Source organism: Gymnodraco acuticeps, unplaced genomic scaffold (assembly GCF_902827175.1).
Source record: "Gymnodraco acuticeps unplaced genomic scaffold, fGymAcu1.1, whole genome shotgun sequence".
Classification (NCBI taxonomy): Eukaryota; Metazoa; Chordata; class Actinopteri; order Perciformes; family Bathydraconidae; genus Gymnodraco; species Gymnodraco acuticeps.
In genome coordinates, this window is record NW_022992263.1 from 269,273 (window position 1) to 296,520 (window position 27,248).

The 27,248-nt window shown below is 42.2% G+C and overlaps 1 protein-coding gene across 1 annotated transcript; it reads left to right on the forward strand.

Moving 5' to 3' along the window:
* Positions 1 to 27,084, forward strand: LOC117540344. Its single transcript, XM_034206969.1, has 10 exons — positions 1 to 120; positions 221 to 406; positions 5,150 to 5,258; positions 6,355 to 6,529; positions 8,271 to 8,416; positions 15,457 to 15,633; positions 20,036 to 20,152; positions 20,293 to 20,379; positions 22,485 to 22,632; positions 26,585 to 27,084. The coding sequence occupies exons 2-10, from the start codon at positions 393 to 395 to the stop codon at positions 26,602 to 26,604; spliced, it is 993 nt and encodes a 330-aa protein (XP_034062860.1). The 5' UTR covers positions 1 to 120; positions 221 to 392; the 3' UTR covers positions 26,605 to 27,084.
* The last annotated feature ends 164 nt before the right edge of the window (positions 27,085 to 27,248 follow it).

A 27,248-nucleotide genomic window follows, 5' to 3' on the forward strand; every position in this document is an offset into this window, starting at 1 on the left:
ATTTGCAAATCTATTTGTGAGTTTGCAAATCTTTGGAATTTTGGGCAGGAGCTCCAACAAGCCGTTTAGGACAGAGAGTGAATACACATAATATACAGAGATGCTGTATGAGAAACCAATGTGAGTTTGGAAAATTGCACAATACGATCAGTAGAAATGGCTATGTCATGGGACCTTTAAAATCCTGAACTGAATTCTTCTTCTACCCCTGTATTTCCAGCCCTCCCTCCAGGGGGCAGCAGCGATCATACAGCCCGTTATAGAGGCCATATCGCAGAGGAGAACAGGAAGAAGAAGTGTTCCTGTTGACATGTGAAGCTGAAGTTTATCAGCTGGAGGCGGTGAGCTGTCATAATGTGAGCTGAGGGTCCTGCAGGCTGCTCTGCAAGGAAATGGATGAGATAAGGTCGGATACCAAGTTTCTTATTTATTAACGTTACAGTAAATGTCATTTGTTTCAAGAAATCACGTCTAGCTGTTCATATGGTTAACCCTGGATTCTTCTCTGTTTAATAGCACTCACAACTCGTGACACCCGTTTAATCTTTTCTGAAAAGGTTATTTTAGTTAAATGTACAGATATTTGCACATGATGCAATGTAGTTATGAACATGAATATACATGATTCATCTGTTGACTCTTTTATGAAAGTACCACATTATAGCTGTGGAGCAGCCTACTAAACCGGACATGGCTGTAAAACTGATATAGAAATGTAGCATAAGTTAATTTTTTAATATTGAAATGAATGAACAGCAAAAAACTCAAAATAACATAAAATAGACAAAGAAACACTTATAAGTGTGTTTTGAATACACAAGGAAATATGCTTATTGTTTTAGCAGAGGTGGAAGACGTACTATCTTGTACTAAAAGTAGAAGTACCCGAGTGTAGGGATAGGTATTCTGTTACAAGTAAAAGTCCTGCAATCATAATGTTACTCTAGTAAAAGTACAAAAGTATTAGCATCAACATATACTTAAAGTACCAAAAGTGAAAGTAGTCATTCTGCAGATTGGTCCATTTCAGAATAATATATATGATGTGTTTTATAATTATTGATCATTAAAGTGTTATTAAAGCTGGTAAAGGTGCAGCTAGTTTGAATGACTTTGAATACAGGGTAGCTTGTGAATTTACTCCAGGTTTAACTAAAGTCTTATTTAAGTGTTGATTATATTTCACATCATTAATCCAAATCTGTAAAGTAACTAAAGGTACTAAATAATTGTAATGGAGTAAAACAGTTTACCTCTGAATTGTAGTAGAGTAAAAGTACAGTAGCATACAATGGAAAGACTCAAGTAAAGTACAAGTATGTCAAAATTGTACTTAAGTACAGTACTTGAGTAAATCTAATTAGATACTTCCCACCTCTGCATGCTAGTTACTTTTACACTTTAAAAACGAATGTATTCACAACAACTGTTTGAAACTTTTACTTCATATATATATTTCTGTAATATTTCAATTGGTTCCTTTAGTAAACTAAAATAACAAAACAGTAGGCTTATTGTGATTTAAAACCAAAAATCTGCTTCATTAAGCACTTTACTCTCATAATACACACATGCACACAATAGGATTCACACTTGTATTTCATAATCCGCAAAATGATTCACACTTGTATTTCCGGATCCACACTTGTGTTTTTCAATGCACACACAAATGTGTTCCGTTTCATATACATGTAAATACAATCCAAATACAGGAAAAAGTTGTACATGTCGGAGGCGGTGCAATGAAGGTACAAAGCTGGCTTTATTGAGCAGCAGAAATGCACATGTTGTTGGGTTGGAGCCCGGGAAGAGAGGAGAAAGAGAAAGGAAGGAGGACACAGTGGCCGTTTCTCAATCTCGAGGATGCTGGCTTGGTAGTCACGTACTTCCAAGTCACTTCTTTCAGAAACAAAGCAAGTATACTTCCAAGCCACGGCTTCGGAAAACAAAGAAGAATGGAACAGGCTAACAAGTGTGCCACTCTCTCTAACGGTTTCAACATAAACTGTACCGAAAATAAATACCACACGATGTCTATCTAATTATGAACTTGCTTTACTTTAACGGAACACATTTTTGGTGATAACAAACAAATGTAACAAAGTAACATATTTACCAACACATGTTCTACGCCACTACATACTTACATTTCAATGTGTGCTGCGTCGGTTCAGCCATTCTCCGCAAGGGTTTTTGGAATTGGTCCGTGCGCAAAGCATTGTGGGGATTTTAAGGACGCGAAGTCAACCCATGTGCAGCCTCGAAATTTCCCCCAAACCAAGGACGCGGCCTCGGTGGAATTCCAAGTATGCTGGAGATTGGAACAGTACTTCGGCGGCACTCGATGACGTAGCATCCTTGAAATATTGGCTTGGAAGCCAGTATCCTCGAGATTGAGAAACGGCCTGAGAAATGGCCACAATATACCCCGGAGGTACAGTAGGCATTAGTGTCCGTGCGGAACAATACCCCCAACCTGCAGTTCCATGATTGAATTATGTAACCCAGTGTATTAATAAGTGATCACTACAATCCTCACATATTTGTTTTCCGTTTAAAACCTCTGAACCTGCAAACACAAACCGCTTCCTGTGCACGGATCGCTGTGCATTCGTGTGTGGGTTTTTGAGACTCCCCTGACGGTCACCAGATTCGTACTTGTAATTGTTTCTATAGCCAATCAGATGTCTCCTCAATTCTAAGCCAATCACATGAGCGCGCCCCCACGAGGGTAGATTTCTTGCGTTCCTGACGTAGTGCTTCACGTACGCATTTTGCGCTGTCCGGAGCTGACTGGTCCATGGAGCCTTCCTGCAGGCGCTAATCTCAGGACACTTCCACTCTCAGTACAGTGCCACTTTCCGAACAGGAAATGCACGCAAATACAAGCCTTTATATTATTAAGGTACAGCGCCACTTTCCGAACCATTGATGAATGCTTGTGTACACAACAACGGAAGGCAAAACCGTTTTAAATGTGTGTTTCCTGTATGGCGAATACAGCTGCTTTATTTATGTCTGTATGAAGTTGTTGTGAGTGTGGAGGGAACAGCTACAGGTTAGCTTAGCCTAATCGATCAGTGCACTACGAAGCCAGTGCTAGACAGTGAACTGTCAACGGGGGGGAGCCCCGCCGGTCATTATCGGCCGATATTCACTCTTAATAGTTTGAACGGTGCTCTCTATAAAGGCCGATCAGGAGAGCTGGATCTGATCGATATGGACATTAACGCGAGTGAAGTTTTAGCGAGCTGCATGAGAAACTGACGGGCTGTCAGGAGAGAGGGAGGGAGAGAGGAAAAGAGAGGATCCGTTACTCCCGTGTTATTAGCCATAACCGGTCACAGTCTGGTAATTACCTGCTAACGGAAACTCTGCTACACAATTCTTATTATTATTATTATTATTATTGAAACATGACCGATAAGTTTCAAATTTGTCCGGTAAAATAAATTCTGTCCGCGGAAACCCTGCTCCGGACAGCGCAAAATGTGTATATGAAGTGTCATGAACGCAAGAAATCATACCCTCGTGGGGACGCGCTCATGTGATTGGCTTAGAATGAAGGAGACATCTGATTGGCTATAGATAGAAACAATTAAAAGTACGAATCGGGTGACCGTCAGGGGAGTCTCAAAAAAACCACACACGAATGCACAGCGATCCAGAAAGCGGGTTGTGTTTTCAGGTTCAGAGGTTTTAAACGGAAAACAAATATGTGAGGATCAAAAATACATATGTAAAACTTTTTTCTGTGTTTGGATTGTATTTACATGTATATGAAACGGAACACATTTGTGTGTGCATTGAAAAACACAAGTGTGGATCCGGAAATACAAGTTTGAATCCTTCTGTGTGCATGTGTGTATTATGAGACTGTTCTGAGCCCATACAGTAACTATGGTTTGATCATTACTTACAACATACATGTCTGACTAAAGGTTTATTTGGAAAGCTGATTCTTGGAGATCCACATTGTCTCTGTGTGAGGATTGTGTGGCTTTGCTAAGCGTTTGTCTCGTTCTTTATTGTATTGACTTGTGAAGCACTTTGTAACAAGGTCCATTCGATTCTGTTATAAAATATCTTTAAACATTTTACCTACATTCAGAATAATTTAAATCTTTATCCTTTCATGCTTATGCATAGGCTTTTTTCAGAAGATATTTTAGCTAGGAATAATATGGAGCTAATTTCCTGCCATAACTGCACAAACAAACTAAACACGTTTTACAAATGCCTTATTATTCACTAACAAACACAGTGTGGTTTGCAAATACAAAACACTTCTTGTCACGGCGGAATATTACTGCCAAAAGTCACGTGACTCACTCCCGTGACTTTTGGCAGTAGGCTAATATTCCGCCGTGAGAAGAAAAAGGTTTGTACTTGTAAAACCTAAGCTGAATTTGTCTCTGAAACATGATTTATTAGAAACATTTTATGTGTTTGTTTGATAGATACGTTTTTTATTTGCAAAACTAAATGCATTAGTTTGTAGATGGTGTTTTGTATTTTCAAACCACATTGTGTTTGTTAGTGAATAATAAGGCATTTGTAAAACTTGTTTAGTTTGTTTGTGGAGTTATGGCAGGAAATTAGCTCCATAGAATAAGGTGTGAATAATATGGATATTAATGATCACTGTCACACTCTATAGTCTCACATTGTAACTCAAAATGACTGCTGTGAAAATGACCCGCTGTACCACCAATGTGTTCCTCTTGCACAGTCCATTTCTAGGCGTTACATGCATATCTTGAATCCCCTCTTGCTTGTTTCCTGCTGTGGTTGCTTGAGTACTATGTTTTTCCTGCAGATCATTTATTTTCTCCTTTTATTCATGTACGTATTTTTTTCTTTTCTTTCACATTCACTATTAACAGTTTGTCTGTTGATCAATGGTCGTTGTCCTAGATAAAACAGTATAAAATAGTAAAATTGAAACAAAAAGTAACTCCTCAAGGTACGTGTGTTTGCTGACACCCAACACACCATTAAATCCCTTATATTCTCAAAACACTTTGGTACAATACATTTGAATATAAGGGATACAGAAGATCATTTAGTGAACTTAATGAACAGACCTACTGTATCTCTCAGTCGCTTATTAATAAAGGATTCTTTTCTTTTCTTTTTCAAACTGCAGTCCTTTGTTGGGCAACCAGAATTCTGGGTATCCACAGGAAGATCCAGACCTTCTGTCTCCAAACCTGAGGCCAAGACACCGGGACCTGATCCCCACACCATGTGGTCCGGTGAGCTGCAGGAACACAACCTACAGTTCAACTTTATTTGAACAGTATAATGACTTAGAGCAGGGGTGTCCAAACTACTGCTTATATTGTACTTCATAAATATATATGTTCAAATATATTACACAGTATTCATGTGTTAATAAGCCCAATTTTCAAATAAATCCAGTCCATTAAGTTGAAAACATGTTCTAACAAATCTAAGTTGATAATAAAAAAAAAGCCCAATAACAAATGTACATAGCAACCTTGAAATATACCCTTCATATTTCCTCTTATTATAAGCAATCTGAAGCTTCTGTTTTAAAGGTAGGATAGGTAAGAATGGAGAAACCAGCTCGAGTGCACTAGAATTCCCCTTCCTTCAGACTTCCTTACAGAGCCCCTCCTCCTCCAACACACACGAACGCGCACATGACCAATGAGGGCACGAGATAAGTTTGTGCACGAGATGGAAGGCTGACAGGCAGGTAGGCCATCCAATTATCTGCCGCGGGCCGAGGCAGATAATTGGATTTGCTTTTTACAGCGCCACGGCTTCCACAGATTAAATATTTGTATATATTTATTGTCAAAACATTTCATTTATTCATTGCTGTCGGGATGTTAAGAGCATTCCATGGAATATAACAAAAAGTGTTTCTGAAGTGAATGACCTGCCCTACCTTTAAGGAATGAGCTGCTAACAAAATAAATGAAACCCTATGGAGAGCTGTGATGTAGGCTGTTTTTTTTCTTACAGCATTTTCAAGTATCAAGAATAATTTACATTGGATTTATTTTTCCCATAAACAATATACCTCACCTCTAGGGAGTGGCCCATCCCTTCGTATAGTTCCCTGTATGTGGCACTCGGTGAACAAAGTTTGAACACCCCTGACTCAGAGGAAAAGTGAAACTAACTGTGTGTGTGTTGATGGGCTCAAGTCATCTTAATAACCATTGTAGTAATTTCAAACCATTAAAAAACAAAATTACAGCCCTACTGTATTTTCATTCCTGTGAACTTCGACTTGCAGACACTTGTTCCAGTGAACATTTTGCCCCTATCACAGGTTGTTTCTCATTCTTTATCCTCTCCATCTCCCCCTTCTCTCAGATAAAGCCCTGGTCGGAGCTGTGCTGTCTGCTCAGACTCTACTTCTGCTTCACCGTAGCGTCCCTGCTGGCTCTGCTCGGCCTTACCCTGTACAGCGTCTACCAGCAGCACACGGAAGTGGACCCCACTGCCGAGGACAACTTCACTGTGTCTCTCATCCAGATGGTGGGAATATGTGAGTAGGAGTGCCACGTACTGTGTCACCAGGAAGTAGAGCCATCTGCACTGTTGGCAAAAAGCAGAAGTCTTTCTAAAATGATCTTGTGATAAATACTGTGGAGGAGATTAATGCAATAGCATTTCCTCCAGATGCCTCATATCAGTTTTGCCGGTGTATCACTTCTGTTCAATACATTTAAACCTAGTCAAATATACTCCAAATTGTCATTACAAACTTAGGGTTACAACTAACGGGTACTTTCCTTATTGATTCATTAATATACCAATAATTCTTCCACATTAATAATTTGTTCTGTTAATTTAAATTATTACTTTTTGACCATTTCGTGAAGGCTACTTTAAACGTTTCGATACACTCACTTTCAGATTTGTAGGCAGGCATTATACTGTAATGCCAGAGTGTAAACATGTGTGTTTTGCCCCATTAGGCTAGTGAATTGAAATGTATGATATCTTAATATTTTGATATAACCAGTTAAGCTTTTAAAAAATTTCCTGGACTGAGATTTGTATTGGAATAAACTTTATAACTGTAGGTTTTTATGAAATAACACATTCAATTGCAGCCTTTTGTAGTTTGCTTTGAAGTATTGTGACAATCCAGTATACCAGGAGATGGCAATGTAATCATAAAGACTTTAAACTCCAACTTGTATATTAAGAAATTAAGAATTGGGCCGTCCAGAAATGTACTTTTTTCTGGTAAGAAACGTAATGTTGGGGGCTTTTCAAGATATTATTTTCCCAAATATAAAACCTGTCTTAAATGCAGCCAAGAGCCATGTATTACTGGTGACCCTGCTAATTAGATTTTAGAGCCAAAAATGATGTTTATTTTCCCAAAGTCTTATCAAGTCCTCCACTGTTGATTCTGATCATTGCTTCTAATCTCCAGCTCTCCCTCGGTCACATGAACATGCTCAGAGCAGGATCAGACTTAAAACCAGCTTCTTACTTGTTATTCATGATAGCCAATGGTAGGCCCAGTAAAGCAAGGACACTTGTATATTATATTGTGGCTTGCATCTTTAATTGGTAGTGGTCACAGGAAGAATTCAACAAACCAGTGGCGTTTTTCCTTAAATGCTAAGATGAATTGGTTAGTACAGAAATGACAAAATTAATTTTAATGACATATCCTGACTATAATAGGAAAAATAAATAAAGTAAAGTAATGTGCATGGAAACATATGCACAGAAACTTAACCACTAATTGTATGTTTTATCATACAGTTAATTGGAATTTACTTCATTAAATTGTGCTTAGTCATGAAAGGGCATACAGGGAGTGTAAACTCAATGAATGAATACATTGAGATTAATATGCTTTGTTTAGTAAAGTTACAAAACCTTAGAAACCCTGTTCTTTTTGATATTTTATAAAATAAATGGTTAATAAGAAGGTCAGTTCCACTCATAATAAGTATGATTTAAAGGCTTTATTGTCATATGCACAATAGCAACAGCGTAGTTATGGCTATGGAAATCTTAAATCTCAGGCTCTTCCAAAAGGAAATTAAAATAGTCAAAGAAGAAATTGAAATACATATGAAAAAATACTGCATTATTAGGACTTTGAAGTCCGACATATAGAGGTTTTGTATAAATGAAAAAATGTGCATGTAAAAGTGCAAATGGGAAAGTGTAGCTACTGTATATGCAACTGATTGTAAAGAAGTGACCTGTGCTGTGCTGTATGTGAGCATTGTGTGGTGTGTGTGTGTGTGTCCCTGCAGTGTTCTGCATCTACTACATCAGCCGGGGGGTGCTGCAGGAGAACAGGCAGGAGCTGGTGGTGTTCGTGCTCAGCGTGCTGCTGGTGATGGTTCGCTCCATCGTCAATTTCTCCGTGCTGGAGGCAAAGAGCAAGCAGCAGCTGCTGGTAGGTCGCAATCTATTGGCTGTCTGAGAGAGCACACTGCATGAGGGCATTTATTATAAATAATCAATTACCGCTATGATAATACATACACAAAAAACAACTTTGTGATTGCTGGCACGTACAGTTTGAGAATCATCTTCAAATACTCAAATGTTTTAATGACCTTTTTTCTTGTTAACTTCACTGATTTATTGATTTTGATTGAAAAAATCAACAAAAATCCAAGACATAGGACTGTTTAAGAAAACAAAATCAACTTCATAGAGAAAGTAGCTTTAGGCATTCAGCCTTTACCCATAGGGCAGCACATACCTGGAAAACTAGGCCCACAGAAATAAGGAACATAACATCTCTCAATCTTTTAAAAACGTGCTTATTAGACAATAACAAGTTGTCATTAACTGGAATAATCCATCCATCCATCCATCTTCTCCCGCTTATCCGTGGTCGGGTCGCGGGGGTAGCAGTTCCAGCAGAGAGCCCCAAACTTTCTTTTCCCTGGCGACATCAACCAGCTCTGACTGGGGGATCCCAAGGCGCTCCCAGGCCAGCGAAGAGATATAATCCCTCCACCTGGTCCTAGTTCTACCCCTTGGTCTCTTCCCAGCTGGACGTGCCTGGAACACCTCCCTAGGGAGGCGCCCAGGTGGCATCCTAACTAGGTGCCCGAACCACCTCAACTGGCTCCTTTCGACGCGAAGGAGGAGCGGCTCAACTCCGAGTCCCTCCCTGATGACCGAACTTCTCACCTTATCCCTAAGGGAGACACCAGCCACCCTGCGGAGAAAACCCATCTCGGCCGCTTGTATCCGCGATCTCGTTCTTTCGGTCATGACCCATCCTTCATGACCATAGGTGAGGGTAGGAACGAAAATGGCCTTGTAGACAGAGAGCTTTGCCTTCTCGCTCAGCTCCCTTTTCGTCACAACGGTGCGGTAAAGCGACTGCAGTACCGCTCCCGCTGCTCCGATTCTCCGGCCCATCTCACGCTCCATTGTTCCCTCACTCGAGACCAAGACCCCGAGATACTTGAACTCCTTCACTTGGGGTAAGGACTCATTCCCTACTTGAAGTGGACAGTCCATCGGTTTCCTGCTGAGAACCATGGCCTCAGATTTGGAGGTGCTGATCCTCATCCCAGCCGCTTCACACTCGGCCATCCCCCATGACTATGCCTCGAAATCCGATCCATGTATATTACAAACAGGATTGGTGACAAAGCGCAGCCCTGGCGGAGGCCAACCCTCACCGGAAATGGGTCCGACTTACTGCCGAGGACCCGGACACAGCTCTCGCTTTGGGAGTACAGAGATTGGATGGCCCTGAGTAGAGACCCCCTCACCCCATACTCCCGCAGCACCTCCCACAGTAACTCCCTGGGAACTCGGTCATACGCCTTCTCCAAGTCTACAAAACACATGTAGACCGGATAAGCGTACTCCCAGGCACCCTCCAGGTTCCTTGCGAGAGTAAAAAGCTGATCCGTCGTTCCATGACCAGGACGGAATCCGCATTGTTCCTCCTCAATCTGAGGTTCGACAATCGGCCTGACCCTCCTTTCGAGTACCTTAGAGTAAACTTTCCCGGGGAGGCTGAGTAGTGTGATGCCTCTGTAATTGGCACACACCCTCTGATCCCCCTTTTTAAAAAGGGGAACCACCACCCCGGTCTGCCACTCCTTCGGTACTGTTTCCGACTTCCACGCAACGTTGATGAGACGTGTCAACCATGACAGTCCCTCAACACCCAGAGCCTTCAGCATTTCCGGGCGGATCTCATCCACCCCCGGGGCTTTGCCACTGTGGAGTTGTTTGACGACCTCAGTGACCTCCCCCCGGGAGATTGGTGTTGATCCCCCGTCATACTCCAGCTCTGCCTCTAACATAGAGGGCGGAGTTGTCGGGTTCAGGAGTTCCTCAAAGTGTTCCTTCCAACGCCCTAACACTCCATCAGTTGAGGTCAACAACGTCCCATCCTTACTGTACACAGCTTGGATGGTTCCCTGCTTCCCCCTCCTGAGGTGTCGGACAGTTTTCCAGAACAACTTTGGTGCCGCCCGAAAGTCCTTCTCCATGTCTTCTCCGAACTTCTCCCACACCCGCTGCTTTGCCTCGGCCACGGATGAGGCTGCTGCCCTTCGGGCCTGTCGGTACCTTGCAACTGCCTCGGGAGTCCCCCGGGATAACAAATCCCTGAAGGCCTCCTTCTTCAGTCGGACGGCTTCCCTGACCACCGGTGTCCACCAGGAGGTTCGAGGGTTACCGCCCCTTGAGGCACCTAGGACCTTGAGACCACAGCTCCCCGCCGCGGCTTCGGCAATAGAGGCTTTGAACACCGACCACTCTGGTTCAATGTCCCCAACCTCCACAGGAATGCCCGAAAAGCTCAGCCGGAGGTGTGAGTTGAAGGCCTCCTGAACTTGGGCCTCCTCCAGACGTTCCCAGTTCACCCGAACTACACATTTGGGCTTACCAGGTCTATCCAGAGGCTTCCCCCGCCACTCGACCCAACTCACCACCAGATGGTGATCAGTTGACAACTCCGCCCCTCTCTTTACCCGAGTGTCCAAAACATACGGCCTCAGGTCCGATGATACGATAACGAAATCGATCATGGACCTTCTGCCTAGGGTGCTCTGGTACCACGTACACTTATGAGCATCCTTATGTTCGAACATGGTGTTTGTTATGGCCAATCCATGACTAGCACAGAAGTCCAGTAACAAACCACCACTCCGGTTCAGATCAGGGGGGCCGTTCCTCCCAATCACGCCCCTCCAAGTGTCTCCATCATTGCCCACATGTGCGTTGAAGTCTCCCAGCAAGATTAAAGAGTCCCCTTCAGGAGCCCCATACAGGACTCTTTCCAGGGTCTCCAAGAAGGCTGTATACTCTGAACTGCTGTTTGGTGCATAAGCACACACAACAGTCAGAGTTTTCCCCCCCATAACCCGCAGGCGTAGGGAGGCGACCCTCTCGTCCACTGGGGTAAACTCCAACAACGAAGCACCTAACCGGGACTTGTGAGTATCCCCACACCCGCCCGGCGCCTCACACCTTGAGCAACTCCGGAGAAGAATAGAGTCCAACCCCTATCCAGAAGTAAGGTTCCAGAGCCGACGCTGTGCGTAGAGGTGAGCCCAACCAGATCCAACTGGTAATGCTCCACCTCCCGCACAAGCTCCGGCTCCTTCCCCCCCAGAGAGGTGACGTTCCACGTCCCCAAAGCCAGCTTCTGTCGCCCGGGTCTGGTCCGTCGAGACCCTCCGCTTTCACTGCCACCCTTCTGGCAGCGCACCCGACCCCATCGATGTTTCCCGTAGGTGGTGGGCCCACGGGACGGAGAAGCGGAGGTGTTGCCTTTTCGGGCTGGGCCCGGCCGGGCTCCGTGGCAAGCCCGGCCACCAGACGCTCGCCGACGAGTCCTCCTTCTGGGCCTGGCTCCAGAAGGGGACCCCGGGCTTCCTCCGGGCCAGGTATCCTCACTTCTTGTGTCGTCTTTCATGAGGTCTTTTGAAGGTCTTTTGAACCAATCTTAGTCTAGCCCCTTGCCTGAGACCAATTTGCCATGGGAGACCCTACCAGGAACACAAGGTTCCAGACAACACAGCCCCCAGGTTCATCAGGGCACACAAACCTCTGTACCACGGTAAGGTGCTGGTTCTTCAGAGAGGAATAAGGAACTGGAATAAGGCTTCTATAATTGTTTTTGTACATGTCTATGCCTGTGAGCCTTTATCTGGGATTCTGTATGTGCTTTTGATTGTGTATAAGTGCTTTAAAATGTGCTGTTATTGTGATAATGTGTTTTTTTTCTCTTCTATGTTTTTCTTTTAAAAGCAATACCCTGCCAGGAAATGCAGCAAACCCCAACATTCAAAACCAACATTATGACACGGCATACAAAATTACAATACAAAGAACATTTTCACAACATCTCTAAAACTCTTAAACTTTTCCATAAAGCTATTTAAAATAAACACTTGTTCTTAAAACATGTTTGATTCTTAGAATGTGAAACAACAATCAAGATGAAATATAAGACAGATCAGATCTGACCTTTCACTGTCCATCTGAAATTGGAAAACTTATATTATAATGATTATAAATATAATGGGAGAAGAGTGTGATAAAGAAAGTATCAAATTCATCTGGAGTAGTCATTTTTGTTGATCTCTGAACAGGGGCGGACTGGGGGGGGGAAGTGGCCCGGGGATTAATTGACAGACAGGTCCACTTAATGCGTGGCATGTATCGGCCGGCCGGCGACGAAAGTATGTTACTTAACAAAAAACCCTATGCATTTTATGTTATTTTGGACAATTATTCATATAGTAATCACATTACCTGAGCCCTTGAGTTGCCTAGCAAAATAGTTACGGCATATATTTAGTGATTTTAATGTTAACAGATCATTGATGCAATAACATTTTGACCCAATTTGCCTGACTTGACACATGGAATAAAACATGGGCGTATGAAGCATCCTCAATGTTGGTGAGACAATTTAACAGGGGGTGTGGGCAGGTGGTGGACCTCACCTCCTCTAGGGGGGTCCGGGGGCAAGCTCCCCTGGGAAGATTTTTTTTTTAAATGTTGAAGTTAAATGCATCAATCTGGTGCACTTTTAGAGCAAAATTAGGGACTAAATCTATGGCAGTCAGTAGGGGCTTGGACTGTGAGCCGTAGGGTCGCCGGTTCAAGTCCCCGACAGGACCTATTTGGAGTGTAGACTTCTACTTGGAGAGGTCCCAGTTCACCTCCTGCCGTGGTGCCCTTGAGCAAGGCACCAGACATCCCCCTTCTCCCCTCACTCCCATTGCTCCGCGGGCGCTGTACAATAGCTGCCCACTGCTCCTATAGTACTAGACTCCTGGTACTAGGATGGGTTAAAAGCAGAGAACACATTTCACTGTGTGTGCTGTGTGCTCTGCATGTGTGACCATTAAAGAGGGTTTCATCCCTCCCAATTCTTCTTCTTCTTCTTCTTCAACACCCATATAAAACAGAACTGTAAACAGATTAACTTTTTCTTTCAACATTTATTTGAACAGCAAGTGGAGGCAAAAGTGACTGCACCCAAAATAATAAACCTGCTAGCTAACTAGCCTAAACTCAGTAGCAGAATGTGGGCAACACGTTCTTCTCCACAGCCGCGCAACCTCTGAGTCAGACGTCACTTCCCCCTTTTATATCCTACGGGTACAGCCGTACAGCCTCCCAAGTTTATTATGTTGTAACAACATAATACACTTTTTGGGGATGCAGCTTGGGATGTGAGGACATGGCTTAGAAAGGGCGTGTCGCCTTCTGTCCTGCCAGTGTTGGCAGGACATTAATTAAAATGTAGAACTCGGACTTCATTTTAAGGACATTTCGGTCAGGGGTGTAGAGCTATTTGTTTAAGCACCGGATTGGCAAAACAGGAGAGTGTGTGCACTGTCTGCCTTGATCTATGTATTCATGTCTGTGACTCTCACAGTATCTGCTGCCCGCAGCTGTTTTATTGAAGGAAAACCTCCTTCACTTCATGAAATCTCTGCAGCACCAGGAGGCAGCGGGAGGGTTAACTCAGCCTCTGAGAAGAGGAACGCGCAGTGCCTTTCACGTACCGCCTTTCACGCACCGCCTTTCACGCACCGCCTTCACTGTGTTTACCTTCAGAATCATTAGAAAGGCTAAAGAGCGGTGTGGCTGATGTGTTTTAACCACACACACCTCTACACACACACACACACACACACACACACACACACACCACACACACACACACACACACACACACACACACACACACACACACGATTTAAACGCAGACTTTTGTTCCTCCATGTTACGTTGTTATTGTTTCACTGAGCGGACCCGCACATCTTTTTCAAACGCTCCCCTTTTTGGTCCATCTGCGCGGTTTTGTGCACTGTGAGGCTGTACCTTTAGTAATGAATATTAAATGTTGTGAGGAAATCTTTCCACCAATAATTCCAATAAGTAATCCAAAATGTATTCACTTCAGGTTTACAAAAGTAACTGTAATCAGATTACTCGTTTTTCAAATGTAACGTGAGCTGAATACAGTTACTTGATTTTTGTATTCTGATTACGTAACACCGTTACAACTCAACCCTGGCCACACCCCACTGGGCTGGGCTGGGCCGGAACACTTACAAATGTGGGCCGGTAGGATTTAGGCCTAAAATAAAGATTTTTTTTATAAACTTTTATTTTTTTTTTGGCCCTCCGGCCCACACAAAGCACCAGCCCACCGGGGAAACTCCCGGTATTCCCAATGGCCAGTCCGCCCCTGTCTCTGAACAGTGTCTGGGTTCTTCCTCTACCAAGAAGATGGAGTTGCCTGAGAGTCAAAACCAAGGGCAACATTGAGTAAAAATGGCTTAATACTGCTACTAAAGTGTAATTTCTGTAAGATCACACAGTGGCTCCCACAGGATAGTTGACATCCTCGTGGATTCATCTTCTTATTACAGACACATGCATTTCCAAACATTCGGCCTATATGCTGTAAAATGTATTATCTTTTTAATTGACACCCGGCATCTATTGCACGTCTGTCCGTCCTGGGAGAGGGATCCCTCCTCTGTTGCTCTCCCTGAGGTTTCTCCCATTTCCCCCCATTACCTGTGGGGTTTCTCTGGAAGTTTTTCCTTGTACGATGTGAGGGTCTAAGGACAGAGGGGGTCGTATTCTGTACAAACTGTAAAGTCCACTGACAGAAATGTAACATTTGTGATATTGGGCTATATAAATAAACTTGATGACAAATGGAACGCAGATGACTATCAACATTGTCATCAAGTCAGAGCTTCTCTTTATGATATAATAAAAAAATATATATAAAAAATAAAATCATCTTTTTATCTCTGGCTGGACCTCATGGCTGTGTGTAGATTTTTGCTGATGCTTAATCATCCACATTCATCATTTCTATTTATAATAATAGGGTGAGTGTCCCTCTTGTGATGTTAAAGGATGCCATATATACAAGATAAAGCACATCTGAACTGGGATCTGTGTGCGTCGCAGGTGCGTTTCGTGTGCATCATGACTCTGGGCGTGATCCACGTCTGCTGCACCACGCTGCTCATCCAGAGGCCCAACATCATGGCGTTCCGTGTGGGGGGGGCCTTGGAGACCCTCCAGGAGCAGTACTTCTTGCTCAACCTGTGTTTCTCAATGGTGACCTTTGACCTTCAGGCTCAGGTATTCGTGCATTCTTCTTTTCAAAAATGTCCCTGACAGCTTCATGATTAATTATTGTTTTGACATTTAAAATGTATGGAATGATTAACATTGGAACATAACAGTTTGACAGTCGCGGCCGGCCCATAGGGGCGCTAGGGGCGCCGCCCCCCCTCTTCCCACATGTTTGATTGTCATTAAAAATAAAAATTTAAAACAATTTTTTTTATTTTTAATGAACAAGGTAAATATTATATAGTTGGTATCAATAAAATGTATAATCTACAATAAAATCTCGTTTAAAATGGTTTTACGATGTCTAAAGTTACTGATAAGTCACATGTTTCCTGCCTGGCCGCAGCGTGTATCATTACCCTCTCTCGTCCGGGCGGTAGAAAGGAGCCCTCAGCTAGAGCAGCAGCAGCCAACAAGCTGACTGTTGCTATCTGTAAACTATGCCGCCGAAACATAATTTCAGCCAATCAGCGTCATCAGATCTGATGCTCAAAGGGCGCCCTGTCAGCGCCCTGGCCTGTGTGTCTGTGAGTTGTTTGGACTCGTATCCAAGGTGACGCTACAGTAGTTGTCGAGGATGGCTGCGTCTGCAGGTGGAGACTCCGGTGCTAGTGGATTGCCAGAGCTGTAGATTAACATTTACATGCTTATTGTAGTTGTAAGTGCAATGCCTGTAGCACCATGGAGCATATGTGTGGGCTAGACCTGTATTTTACAGGAAAGGAGTGAGCAGAGGGTCGAGTTGTCGATTCTTGTTCAGTTTTCATCTTCCTCACCCTCTCAGACTTTGAGTTGCGCGCGCTGCTAAAGAGACGCGCTACCATGGACAACCAAACAATGGTGTAGCTGTATTAAAGTCCGAGTGGAAACAGTCGTGAGTAAATCTGATTTTGTCAGAAATGCGGGAGTCTCCCGCGAACATCGGGAGGGTTGGCAAGTAGGACACACACACACACACACACACACACACACACACACACACACACACACATAATGTTCGTATTTAGTCTCCTGATTTGAAATGGGAATTAAATAATTTGAGTGTTGCATTATCTGTATCAAATGCAGACATTGATGCCACCAAATGTCACAATAAAAATAGAAAGTACTACAAATAAACTGGAATTCATTTACATTTTAAATTATTAATATATATATATACACAAAAAAAGGTTTACAAATATCCAACCTTCAAATTGCTTTTTTAAATCAACACTGCTCTGCACACTTGCTAAAGAACATTTGTGTGGAAATCTCAATTCATTTGTAGGGCTGCGTGAGTATGGCCAAAAGTATGGGAGTAAATCTCACTGTAAACTAGTTAATCATCACCAAATTCTGTGTTATTATGACCGATCATAACTCAGCTTTATGCAGACATACATTTAGCATGGTGTACAGGGCCGGCTTTTGGCATAGGGCGCCAGATCTGGGGGGGGGGGGCGGCGGGGCGCTAAACTGGCAGCTCTGGGAGGAGAAACAACATTTTTGACTCTTTGCGCTCATCCTAATTTTCAGCCTTGATGTAACAACATTCATAATTAAATCAAGGTAACACCCTTTTCACCCCCGGTTACACTTTTCATTTACCCTGTACGATGGGCGCTGTAAGTGATGAAAGTGGGGGGTGTTGGCTTATCACGCGTCCGCAGCTCACAGCCAAAGTGGGCGTGGGAGCGAGCAAGAGAGATAAATGCAATTTATGTAAACAAATATTTCCAAGGCACTCCTTTATAATTATTTGGATAAACAGGTTTGAAATCATATCAATGTATAGCCTACTATAAGACAGTAAACCAAAAATATCGTTTAAAACTTGAGAGATATAAAAATATGCATAAATAAATGTTAACTAGGTAAAATAAGATATGAATGAACAACAAAAATAAAATAAATTACATTTATTTGTTATTGGCTATGGTAGGTTATTGGTTATGTTCACATATTTGGTTATTAAAATGTAAACCGATCTTTTTCATATGGGTGTTTAGATCTAGTCTCTATTGACGTGTGCTCAAAGTGCAGCAGATTGAAGCATTTTACTTTACATTTTCAAACATTTCTTCCCGGGGGGGCATACCCCCGGACCCCTAGAGGATGTGACGTCCACACCCCAATTAAAACATGTTTATACAATACTGAATACATTTGAAACCTTCTTTGTGGATATAACCAACATGTCAATAAGTTTCTGTTTTTGTAGTGTATTGGTCTTTTGTAGAGATTTTTCATTTCTTCTTTATATATTCTATTGTGTATTCCTTGGATACTTTTATCTTTCAACTGTACGATTGAAGTAAATGTGGGAAGCGTTTAACAACAGCCATTTACTTCAAAGATTTTTCTCAATGTTATTCTTATTTTTGTTAATCCTGGAAGAATGCCAGAAAAAAAGACATTCTCTTCAAGAATTAAAAAAAACATGACATTAGTAATTGGGATAACAAATTAAATAAGTTGTTAGGTTAAGTCAGGGCCGGTTTTTGGCATAGCATAGGCGGTTGCCTATGGCGCCGCCAGATCTAGGTAAAATAAGATATGAATGAACAACAAAAATAAAATAAGTTACATTTATTTGTTATTGGCTATGGTAGGTTATGTTCACATTTGATTATTAAAATGTAAACCGATCTTTTTCATATGGGTGTTTAGAGTTGTACCCCCTAGATCTAGTCTCTAGTAATTGTGTGCTTAAAGTGCACCAGATTGAAGCATTTTACTTTACATTTTCAAACATTTCTTCACACACACACACAGCTGCAGACTCTCTGCACACACACACACACACACACACACACACACACACACACACACACACACACACACACACACACACACACACCTCTCTGCACGAGACACACGTTCACTAAGCGGAAAAACTATATCCTGTCACAGAGATCTACTATTTTAAAGTAAAGTCAACACATATCGACCCTAAATAAAGTCTATATTAAGAACGAGAGATGTTTTAACATGGCTTAAACAAATGACAAATGAGCGAGGGTGATGACGTCAGAGCATCGTCCTATGTGCCGGGGCTGAGCCCCGGACAGCCCTGGCACAATTTAACCCCTGGGTATGCCCTCCCGGAAAGATTTGTTTTAACATTTTAAAGTAAAATGCTTCAATCTGGTGCACTTTGAGCAGAATTACTAGAGACTAGATCTAGGGGTTACAACTTTAAACAGCCATATGAAAAAGATCCGTTTACATTTTAATAACCAAATAAGTATGTGAACATAGCCAATAACAAATAAATGTAACTTATTTTATTTTTGTTGTTCATTCATATCTTATTTTACCTAGTTAAAATTTATTTAGTAATGCACATTTTTTTAATATCTCCAGTTTTAAACGATATTTTTGGTTTACTGTCCTATTGTATACATTGGAATGATTTCAAACCTGTTGGTATTTATCCTATAATTATAAAGGTGTGCCTTGGAAATATTTGTTTACATAAATTGTGACCAAACCCTTTGAGACCCACTGAGATAACTTAGACTAAAGGGAACTATCTAAACACTCAGTCCTTTACCTCACTGAGCTGTAGTTATCAGCCTCAATCCAACAACAATCCGCGGTACCGATACGCGCCCTCTCTCTCTCTTGCTCGCTCGGAGTCTCACTCGCACTTTGGCTGTGAGCTGCGGGCGCCAGATAAGTCAACATCCCCCACTTTCATCACTTACAGCGCCCATCGTACAGGGCAAATGCAAAATGTTGCCGGCCCGGGGGGCAAAGGGTGTTTACTTTATTCAATTATTAATGTAAATGTATTATATAAAGGGCAGAAAATTAGGGAGAATACATAAATTCAATTTTTTTTAATTATTATTATTTTTCTCCCAGCACAGCGCCCCTCCAGATCTGGCGCCCTAGGCGACTGCCTAGTTCGCCAGTGCCAAGGGCCGGCCCTGTGTGTGTGTGTGTGTTTGATCTGATCCGGATGGTTACTAATTCCTTTTCTTTATGGCGGTCATTTTTGACCGGGAACACCATGGGTGTTACAAAGTTGACCAAATCATCCAAAATTCAATGAAAGTGGTGATCAGCAATTCTATATTTTCAAATGTCTACTGTGAAGGATATCATAAAGCCTTAATGCAATCGAATGTAAAACAAAAAAGTTATGATTGATGAAAGTAGTAAATCGGTCAGATTTGACCCGAACACAACAGAAGGGTTAACGTTAATAGGTTTCACTGTTGTTGGAGGAACTGGTCTGTGTGTTTCTATTGCAACACTTTTCTCCTCATGTGTATGGTGAACATATGTTGGTACAAAACCGCCAGCCTACACAACGGCATCTCTGTGTGAACATAGATCAAAAGAAAAGAGACAAATACATGTATCCCTTCACATAATCTACTGATTTCTCTAATAGCGTGTTGTTGGTGTGTTTCAGTTATGTCTCTGTATCCTGATCACAACGTCGGACGTGTCCATGTCTGCTCAGAACACCATCATCCTGGCGGTGGGGGTGGTGTGGGCCTGCCTGACGGCTGCTGTGGGGGCTGCTGCTGTGAGTGCTCTTTAGCCAATGTTTGCACCAGTAAAACTGCTCTTCACAAAAAAGGCGAAAATAACATGACAGAAGCTGTCAGAAGCACATGGTGTTAAATTCACAGTCACTATTGTAACTAAAAACGTGTTGTTTTTCAGGTTTTGAAGGAAGCCAAAATCTTTGTCTGGGTCTTCATGGTGCAGAACCTCCCTCAGCTGGCCTTCTTTGTTTATCTGATCTACACGGTGAGCTGTCAGGGAGTTTTCAATATTTCAATGAATGGAATTACCTTTACAAATACAATGCATGAATGACTGCTGTCATTTACAAAGGAGTATCTTTCCTAAAACGTGTCTGCCTGAAGACACTTTTTTTTTTTACACTATGGCTTTTGGATGTAGATGAGCAGTCCGGAACTAACTTTTTCTAAAAGGGTCCCGAAACTACACTGAACAAAAATATAAATGCAACACTTTTGTTTTTGCTCCCATTTTTCATGAGATGAACTCAAAGATATAAAACATTTTCTATATACACAAAATAACCATTTCTCTCAAATATTGTTCACAAATCTGAAAAAATCTGTGATAGTGAGCACTTCTCCTTTGCCGAGATAATCCATCCCACCTCACAGGTGTGGCATATCAAGATGCTGATTAGACAGCATGATTATTGCACAGGTGTGCCTTAGGCTGGCCACAATAAAAGGCCACTCTGAAACGTGCAGTTTTGCTTTATTGGGGGGGTCTGGGGGGGTCCGAAAACCAGTCAGTATCTGGTGTGACCACCATTTGCCTCACGCAGTGCAACACATCTCCTTCGCATAGAGTTGATCAGGTTGTTGATTGTGGCCTGTGGAATGTTGGTCCACTCCTCTTCAATGGTTGTGCCAAGTTGCTGGATATTGGCAGGAACTGGAACACGCTGTCGTATACGCCGATCCAGAGCATCCCAAACATGCTCAATGGGTGACATGTCCGGTGAGTATGCTGGCCATGCAAGAACTGGGATGTTTTCAGCCTCCAGGAATTGTGTACAGATCCTTGCAACATGGGGCCGTGCATTATCATGCTGCAACATGAGGTGATGGTCGTGGATGAATGGCACAACAATGGGCCTCAGGATCTCGTCACGGTATCTCTGTGCATTCACAATGCCATCAATAAAATGCACCTGTGTACGTCGTCCATAACATACGCCTGCCCATACCATAACCCCACCACCACCATGGGCCACTCGATTCACAACATTGACGCTCCCTCAAAAATTGCGACATCTGTGGCATTGTGCTGTGTGATAAAACTGAACATTTTAGAGTGGCCTTTTATTGTGGCCAGCCTAAGGCACACCTGTGCAATAATCATGCTGTCTAATCAGCATCTTGATATGCCACACCTGTGAGGTGGGATGGATTATCTCGGCAAAGGAGAAGTGCTCACTATCACAGATTTTTTCAGATTTGTGAACAATATTTGAGCGAAATGGTTATTTTGTGTGTATATAGAAAATGTTTTAGATCTTTGAGTTCATCTCATGAAAAATGGGAGCAAAAACAAAAGTGTTGCATTTATATTTTTGTTCAGTGTAACTTTTTAGATAAGAGCAGCTGCAAATACTTCAAATTCCCAAAGCGAATGGCTGTATACAAAGCAAACAATTAAACCGTAGCTACCTCACGAACTATATACTGAACTATAACACAAAAAACAACATCGTATAGTGCGTCAAAATATTTAAAAAACCGGCATAATACAGTATGTTCAAAATATTTAAAAAAACATAGTGTCGTAAAAAATATGAAGAAAACAGCATAGTATAGTATGTCAAAAATAATAAGAAAAAAACGACATAGTATAGTATTTAAAAATATTTTTTAAAAACAGCATAGTATGTCGAAAAATATGAAGAAAACTGTTTTAAAATATCACAAAATATGACATAGAAAATATGAAAAGTACATTATAGTAAAGTATGTTGAAAATATCACAAAACATTTACAAAATATGTCGAAAATATGAAAAGTACCACATAGTAAAATATGTCGAAAATATGAAAAGACGGCACAGTGTAGTGTGTCAAAACCCCAAAAGAAAAACGGCACAGTAAGTATGTCGATAATAAGGAAAAAATGACATGGTATAGTATGTCAAAAATATTACAATATTTTTATATATTTCATATTTTCGGTATAGAATACTATGCCGTTTTCTTCATGTTTTCGACATACTATAGTAACTATACCATGTTGTTTTTACCTGCATAAAAGAGCCTTTTAAAAGAATGATGTCATACTATACCATGAAGTTTTTTTGATTTCTTGATTTAACAAGTATTTTTGCTGTTTTTACAGGTGGTAACGAGATGGTTCCAGGACAGAACGTATACCCTGGAGGCCGCTGCCGTCACAGGAGCTTTGATTTCCCTGGTGATTAAAGTGGTGTTACTGTGGGGCCTCATCAGACTGGTGCACAGCTTTGGACAAGGCCTGAGAGAGAGGAGTGAGTATACTGAGTGTAAATGTTTCTTATGGCGCGAGCTACTGCATGTAGCTCGCTTTAAGCGTGCCGAGCCGTGCGGGGCCCGTTTTTGGTTGCGTTTCCACTTGGCCTAGTTTTGGCCCGGGGCTACTTTTTCACCTTTTTTCTGGCCCGACTAAATCGTGGTTCTAGGGCCAGGAACAACCAGGCTGAGTCGGGCTGAGTATACTAAACTAGAGAGAGAATCGCTGGCAAGGGGGCTACAACTACAACAAGATATATATTTGACCATGATTTAATTGTAATACACGTTTCAAAATGATGCCGAAGTAACAACATACTGATACCCAGGGCCGTTTCTAGCTTTTTGGGGGCCCTATGCAAGATGCTGTTTGGGGGCCCTAGTTTTGACAGTTTTTTAACTACAATGGGGGGGATTCCGAAGCCTTTAAGATGATCTGTGGAGATGCATCAATCTGTTACACTTTAGGAAAACAGGCTAATTTCACGAAAACCAAGCAATTGAAAATTACAAAAAATGATATTAAAAAGGTAAACAATAAGGCTCCTCTATGTCAATAAATGCAAGAGATGCAGCATTTTCTCAGCTGTCAGCCCAACAATGATTTGAACTTTATTACCCCAAAAACCCAAGCCACAGCTTTGCTATCATTGCAGTTTATCCATCCATCCATCCATCTTCTCCCGCTTATCCGTGGTCGGGTCGCGGGGGTAGCAGTTCCAGCAGAGAGCCCCAAACTTTCTTTTCCCTGGCGACATCAACCAGCTCTGACTGGGGGATCCCAAGGCGCTCCCAGGCCAGCGAAGAGATATAATCCCTCCACCTGGTCCTAGGTCTACCCCTTGGTCTCTTCCTAGCTGGACGTGCCTGGAACACCTCCCTAGGGAGGCGCCCAGGTGGCATCCTAACTAGATGCCCGAACCACCTCAACTGGCTCCTTTCGACGCGAAGGAGGAGCGGCTCAACTCCGAGTCCCTCCCTGATGACCGAACCTCTCACCTTATCCCTAAGGGAGACACCAGCCACCCTGCGGAGAAAACCCATCTCGGCCGCTTGTATCCGCGATCTCGTTCTTTCGGTCATGACCCATCCTTCATGACCATAGGTGAGGGTAGGAACAAAAATGGCCCGGTAGACAGAGAGCTTTGCCTTCTGGCTCAGCTCCCTTTTCGTCACAACGGTGCGGTAAAGCGACTGCAGTACCGCTCCCGCTGCTCCGATTCTCCGGCCCATCTCACGCTCCATTGTTCCCTCACTCGAGAACAAGACCCCGAGATACTTGAACTCCTTCACTTGGGGTAAGGACTCATTCCCTACTTGGAGTGGACAGTCCATCGGTTTCCTGCTGAGAACCATGGCCTCAGATTTGGAGGTGCTGATCCTCATCCCAGCCGCTTCACACTCGGTTGCGAACCGATCCAGTGAGTGCTGAAGGTCGCAGACCGATGAAGCCATTAGAACCACATCATCTGCAAAAAGCAGTGGTGCAATCCTTAGTCCACCGAACTGCAGACCCCCTCCCCCATGACTATGCCTCGAAATCCGATCCATGTATATTACAAACAGGATTGGTGACAAAGCGCAGCCCTGGCGGAGGCCAACCCTCACCGGAAATGGGTCCGACTTACTGCCGAGGACCCGGACACAGCTCTCGCTTTGGGAGTACAGAGATTGGATGGCCCTGAGTAGAGACCCCCTCACCCCATACTCCCGCAGCACCTCCCACAGTAACTCCCTGGGAACTCGGTCATACGCCTTCTCCAAGTCTACAAAACACATGTAGACCGGATAAGCGTACTCCCAGGCCCCCTCCAGGATCCTTGCGAGAGTAAAAAGCTGATCCGTCGTTCCACGACCAGGACGGAATCCGTATTGTTCTTCCCATTGCAGTTTAGTCGTGTTTATATCCTACATTGGATTTGTAAGCATATAATGCTTCACCAAACACTCACAGGAGGGGGCTTGGCTGTCTACAAATAAAGACGGCTCATTTTAATTCTCCCCAAATATATTGAGGCTGAACCTGAACTTTGAATTCTCTGCTCCCATCATAATCTTGGCGATCTTGTTAAGATTGTTAATGCAGAATTATAAATACTATGTAACTGGTTTGCAGTTAATAAATGATCCCTTAATGTGGCCAAAACAAATTACATGTTATTCAATACAAAGTCTGAGAGTAGAAATGACTGCATTATACGGATTTGCAATACAGAGATAGAACAAGTTGGTGCATGTACATTTTTAGGACTGCTTGTTGACGAAAAACTCAATTGGAAGCACTATATAAATTATGTACAGACTAAACTGTCAAAAACAATAGGTATTTTGTATCATACTAAGAACATTCTTGAAGAAAATATACTCTTTATAACAGTCTATTTCTCCCTTACCTTTAATACTGCTCCGAAATATGTGGAAACACTTACTCAACAAATCTACAAAAAATAATAACATCCCAAAAAAAAGTATTACGAATAGTCTGTGGTGTTGGTAAATATGAACACACAACTCCCATATTTAAAAAAACTCAATCTATTCAAATGTGTTGAGCTTAAAACAGTACTGATTATGCACAACATTTTCCATAACAAAATGCCTAATAACATTCAAAAGCAGTTCCAAACCACAGCGTGAACATATGAATGTAAAAAAAGTCACTTGAAAATAAGTGTTCACAATGTTTATATGCAATTATGCATATATTATTATTATTCATTTGCCAAGTGCATGTGTGCCTATGTATATATTTATATATAGTATTTTAATTTCCAAAAAAAGATAGTTGAAACTGCTATTGACATGTGCAGAAAATGACCCTATATCTAGTTTTCGTATATACATATATGCATTTATTGTTTACCTGCCCTAACTTTTATTTAATTTTTTCTCCTGTTTTCTTAATTTTTTTGTACTCCATTTCTATACATTTTTGACGCAATAATGCCGCTGTATTAGAATGATGCACGGGAGGGCTACTTTCCACAAGCTATGCTTCAGCCCTCCCACTTCTACTAATTTTGTTCATCTTTGTGTGTATGAATTAAACTTTTTTTGTTTTTCGGATGAATACAAACAAAAACAAAAAAAATACTTTCAGCTTGGGGGCCCCCTAGTGGCCCTATGCCCCCGCATAGTCCGCATATAGGAAGAAACGGCCCTGCTGATACCGGTTAGTAAAAACCATGAATTAATGCTTTGACAAGTCTGCAGACAGACGACGGCAGGCGAAAACCCCTTTTAAAATGCGTGTTTTCTAAATGGAGCTTGGCTAAGCTAACGTTATATATGCTCCGACCGTCCACACTCACAACAACGGCCTATACAGACATACATAAACCAGCGACTGCATTCGCCATGACACAGGCAGTCTGTGGTTTGGACTTGTTTAACTTTTGTCTAGTTTCTGAACAGATATGAAGAGCTGTGAGCTCTGAGTGCTAAGAGCTAACGGCTGTGTTGTTTTTCTGGGGATCTCATTGAATATGACGTCACGGCTCCGCCTACACTGCGTTACTATAGTAACTACCCCAGTTCCTAAACTGTAATGGAAGCGCAGCATTAAAGTGAGCCGGCCCTAATCAAACCGAGCGAGGCCGAGAGGCCTGCAGTGGAAACTCGCCATTAATGACTATACTGTCTCCTTAGCACAGCTTTTAGGTTTGCTCTGTTTTTAAAAGGATTATGTACTGCTCTCCCGTGGTGAGAGTGAGAAACTGGAGCCCTACTGTTTCAATATATCTGAGCAGAAGACAACAAAAAAACTACATTGAAAAAATATGTAATCTTTGCCGATTTCGAAATATCCTGAACTACTTCCCTCTTTAATTCTTGAACACATCGTTAAAACTGAGAAACCATCCCCCCCTCTGCTGACCTTGAGTGTGTTTATATTAGTTAGAAAGTGTCAGAACACCAACATGTTGTACTCAACTTTACTTCTCTTTTCAGTGTTTGCCCCCAGCAAGTGATACAACATCCAGTGGTCGCGGACCAAGGACACAGCTGCATGCTGGGAGCCCGGCGCCGCTCACTCACGAAATGAACTGCTGACATTGTCCACATTCTTTTCTTTGCCTATTGTGTGCCGAGTACTGTATATTTTTATTTCAGCTAACACTCCTTTTTACATGGATGTAAAGCATCACAACTGAAAACGCCTTTGTAGCTTGTATTGTTTTTACTGTAATACACATTGTGATATCTGAGTCCTTAGTATATCAAGATTTTTTATGCAGACACAACTTAAAAGTAATTCTTACATTTCTTTCCTGTAAATTACATTTACATTTTGGTTGACTTTAGTTTGCTTTTTGAAATTGTAATCGTTCAACCTAAATCGTGTATCTAAAATATCTAGACTACTTCTCTATGCAACACTGGAAAATTTTGTATTCAACTTTCTTACTCACTCCCTTTTTTGCACTGTTCTAAATAAACTATCATGCCAAGGTTGATGTTTTTGATTTGCTGTCAAAGAGGAGGTGAAATGAAAGTTATTGGACTGAAGAACTGGCGTTACCTCCAGGTAACATTAATTACCTGGAGGTAAAACACATGAACCCAAGTACTGGCTCCAGGTGTGAAGCAAGTTGATCAAACATGAGGATGCACA

Excerpts from the sequence above, each read along its gene's own strand:
- LOC117540344 (XM_034206969.1), top strand. Across the intron at positions 5,259-6,354 it reads TCCCCACACCATGTGGTCCG|ATAAAGCCCTGGTCGGAGCT; the intron begins GTGAGCTGCAGG and ends CCCTTCTCTCAG. Across the intron at positions 6,530-8,270 it reads CATCCAGATGGTGGGAATAT|TGTTCTGCATCTACTACATC; the intron begins GTGAGTAGGAGT and ends GTGTCCCTGCAG.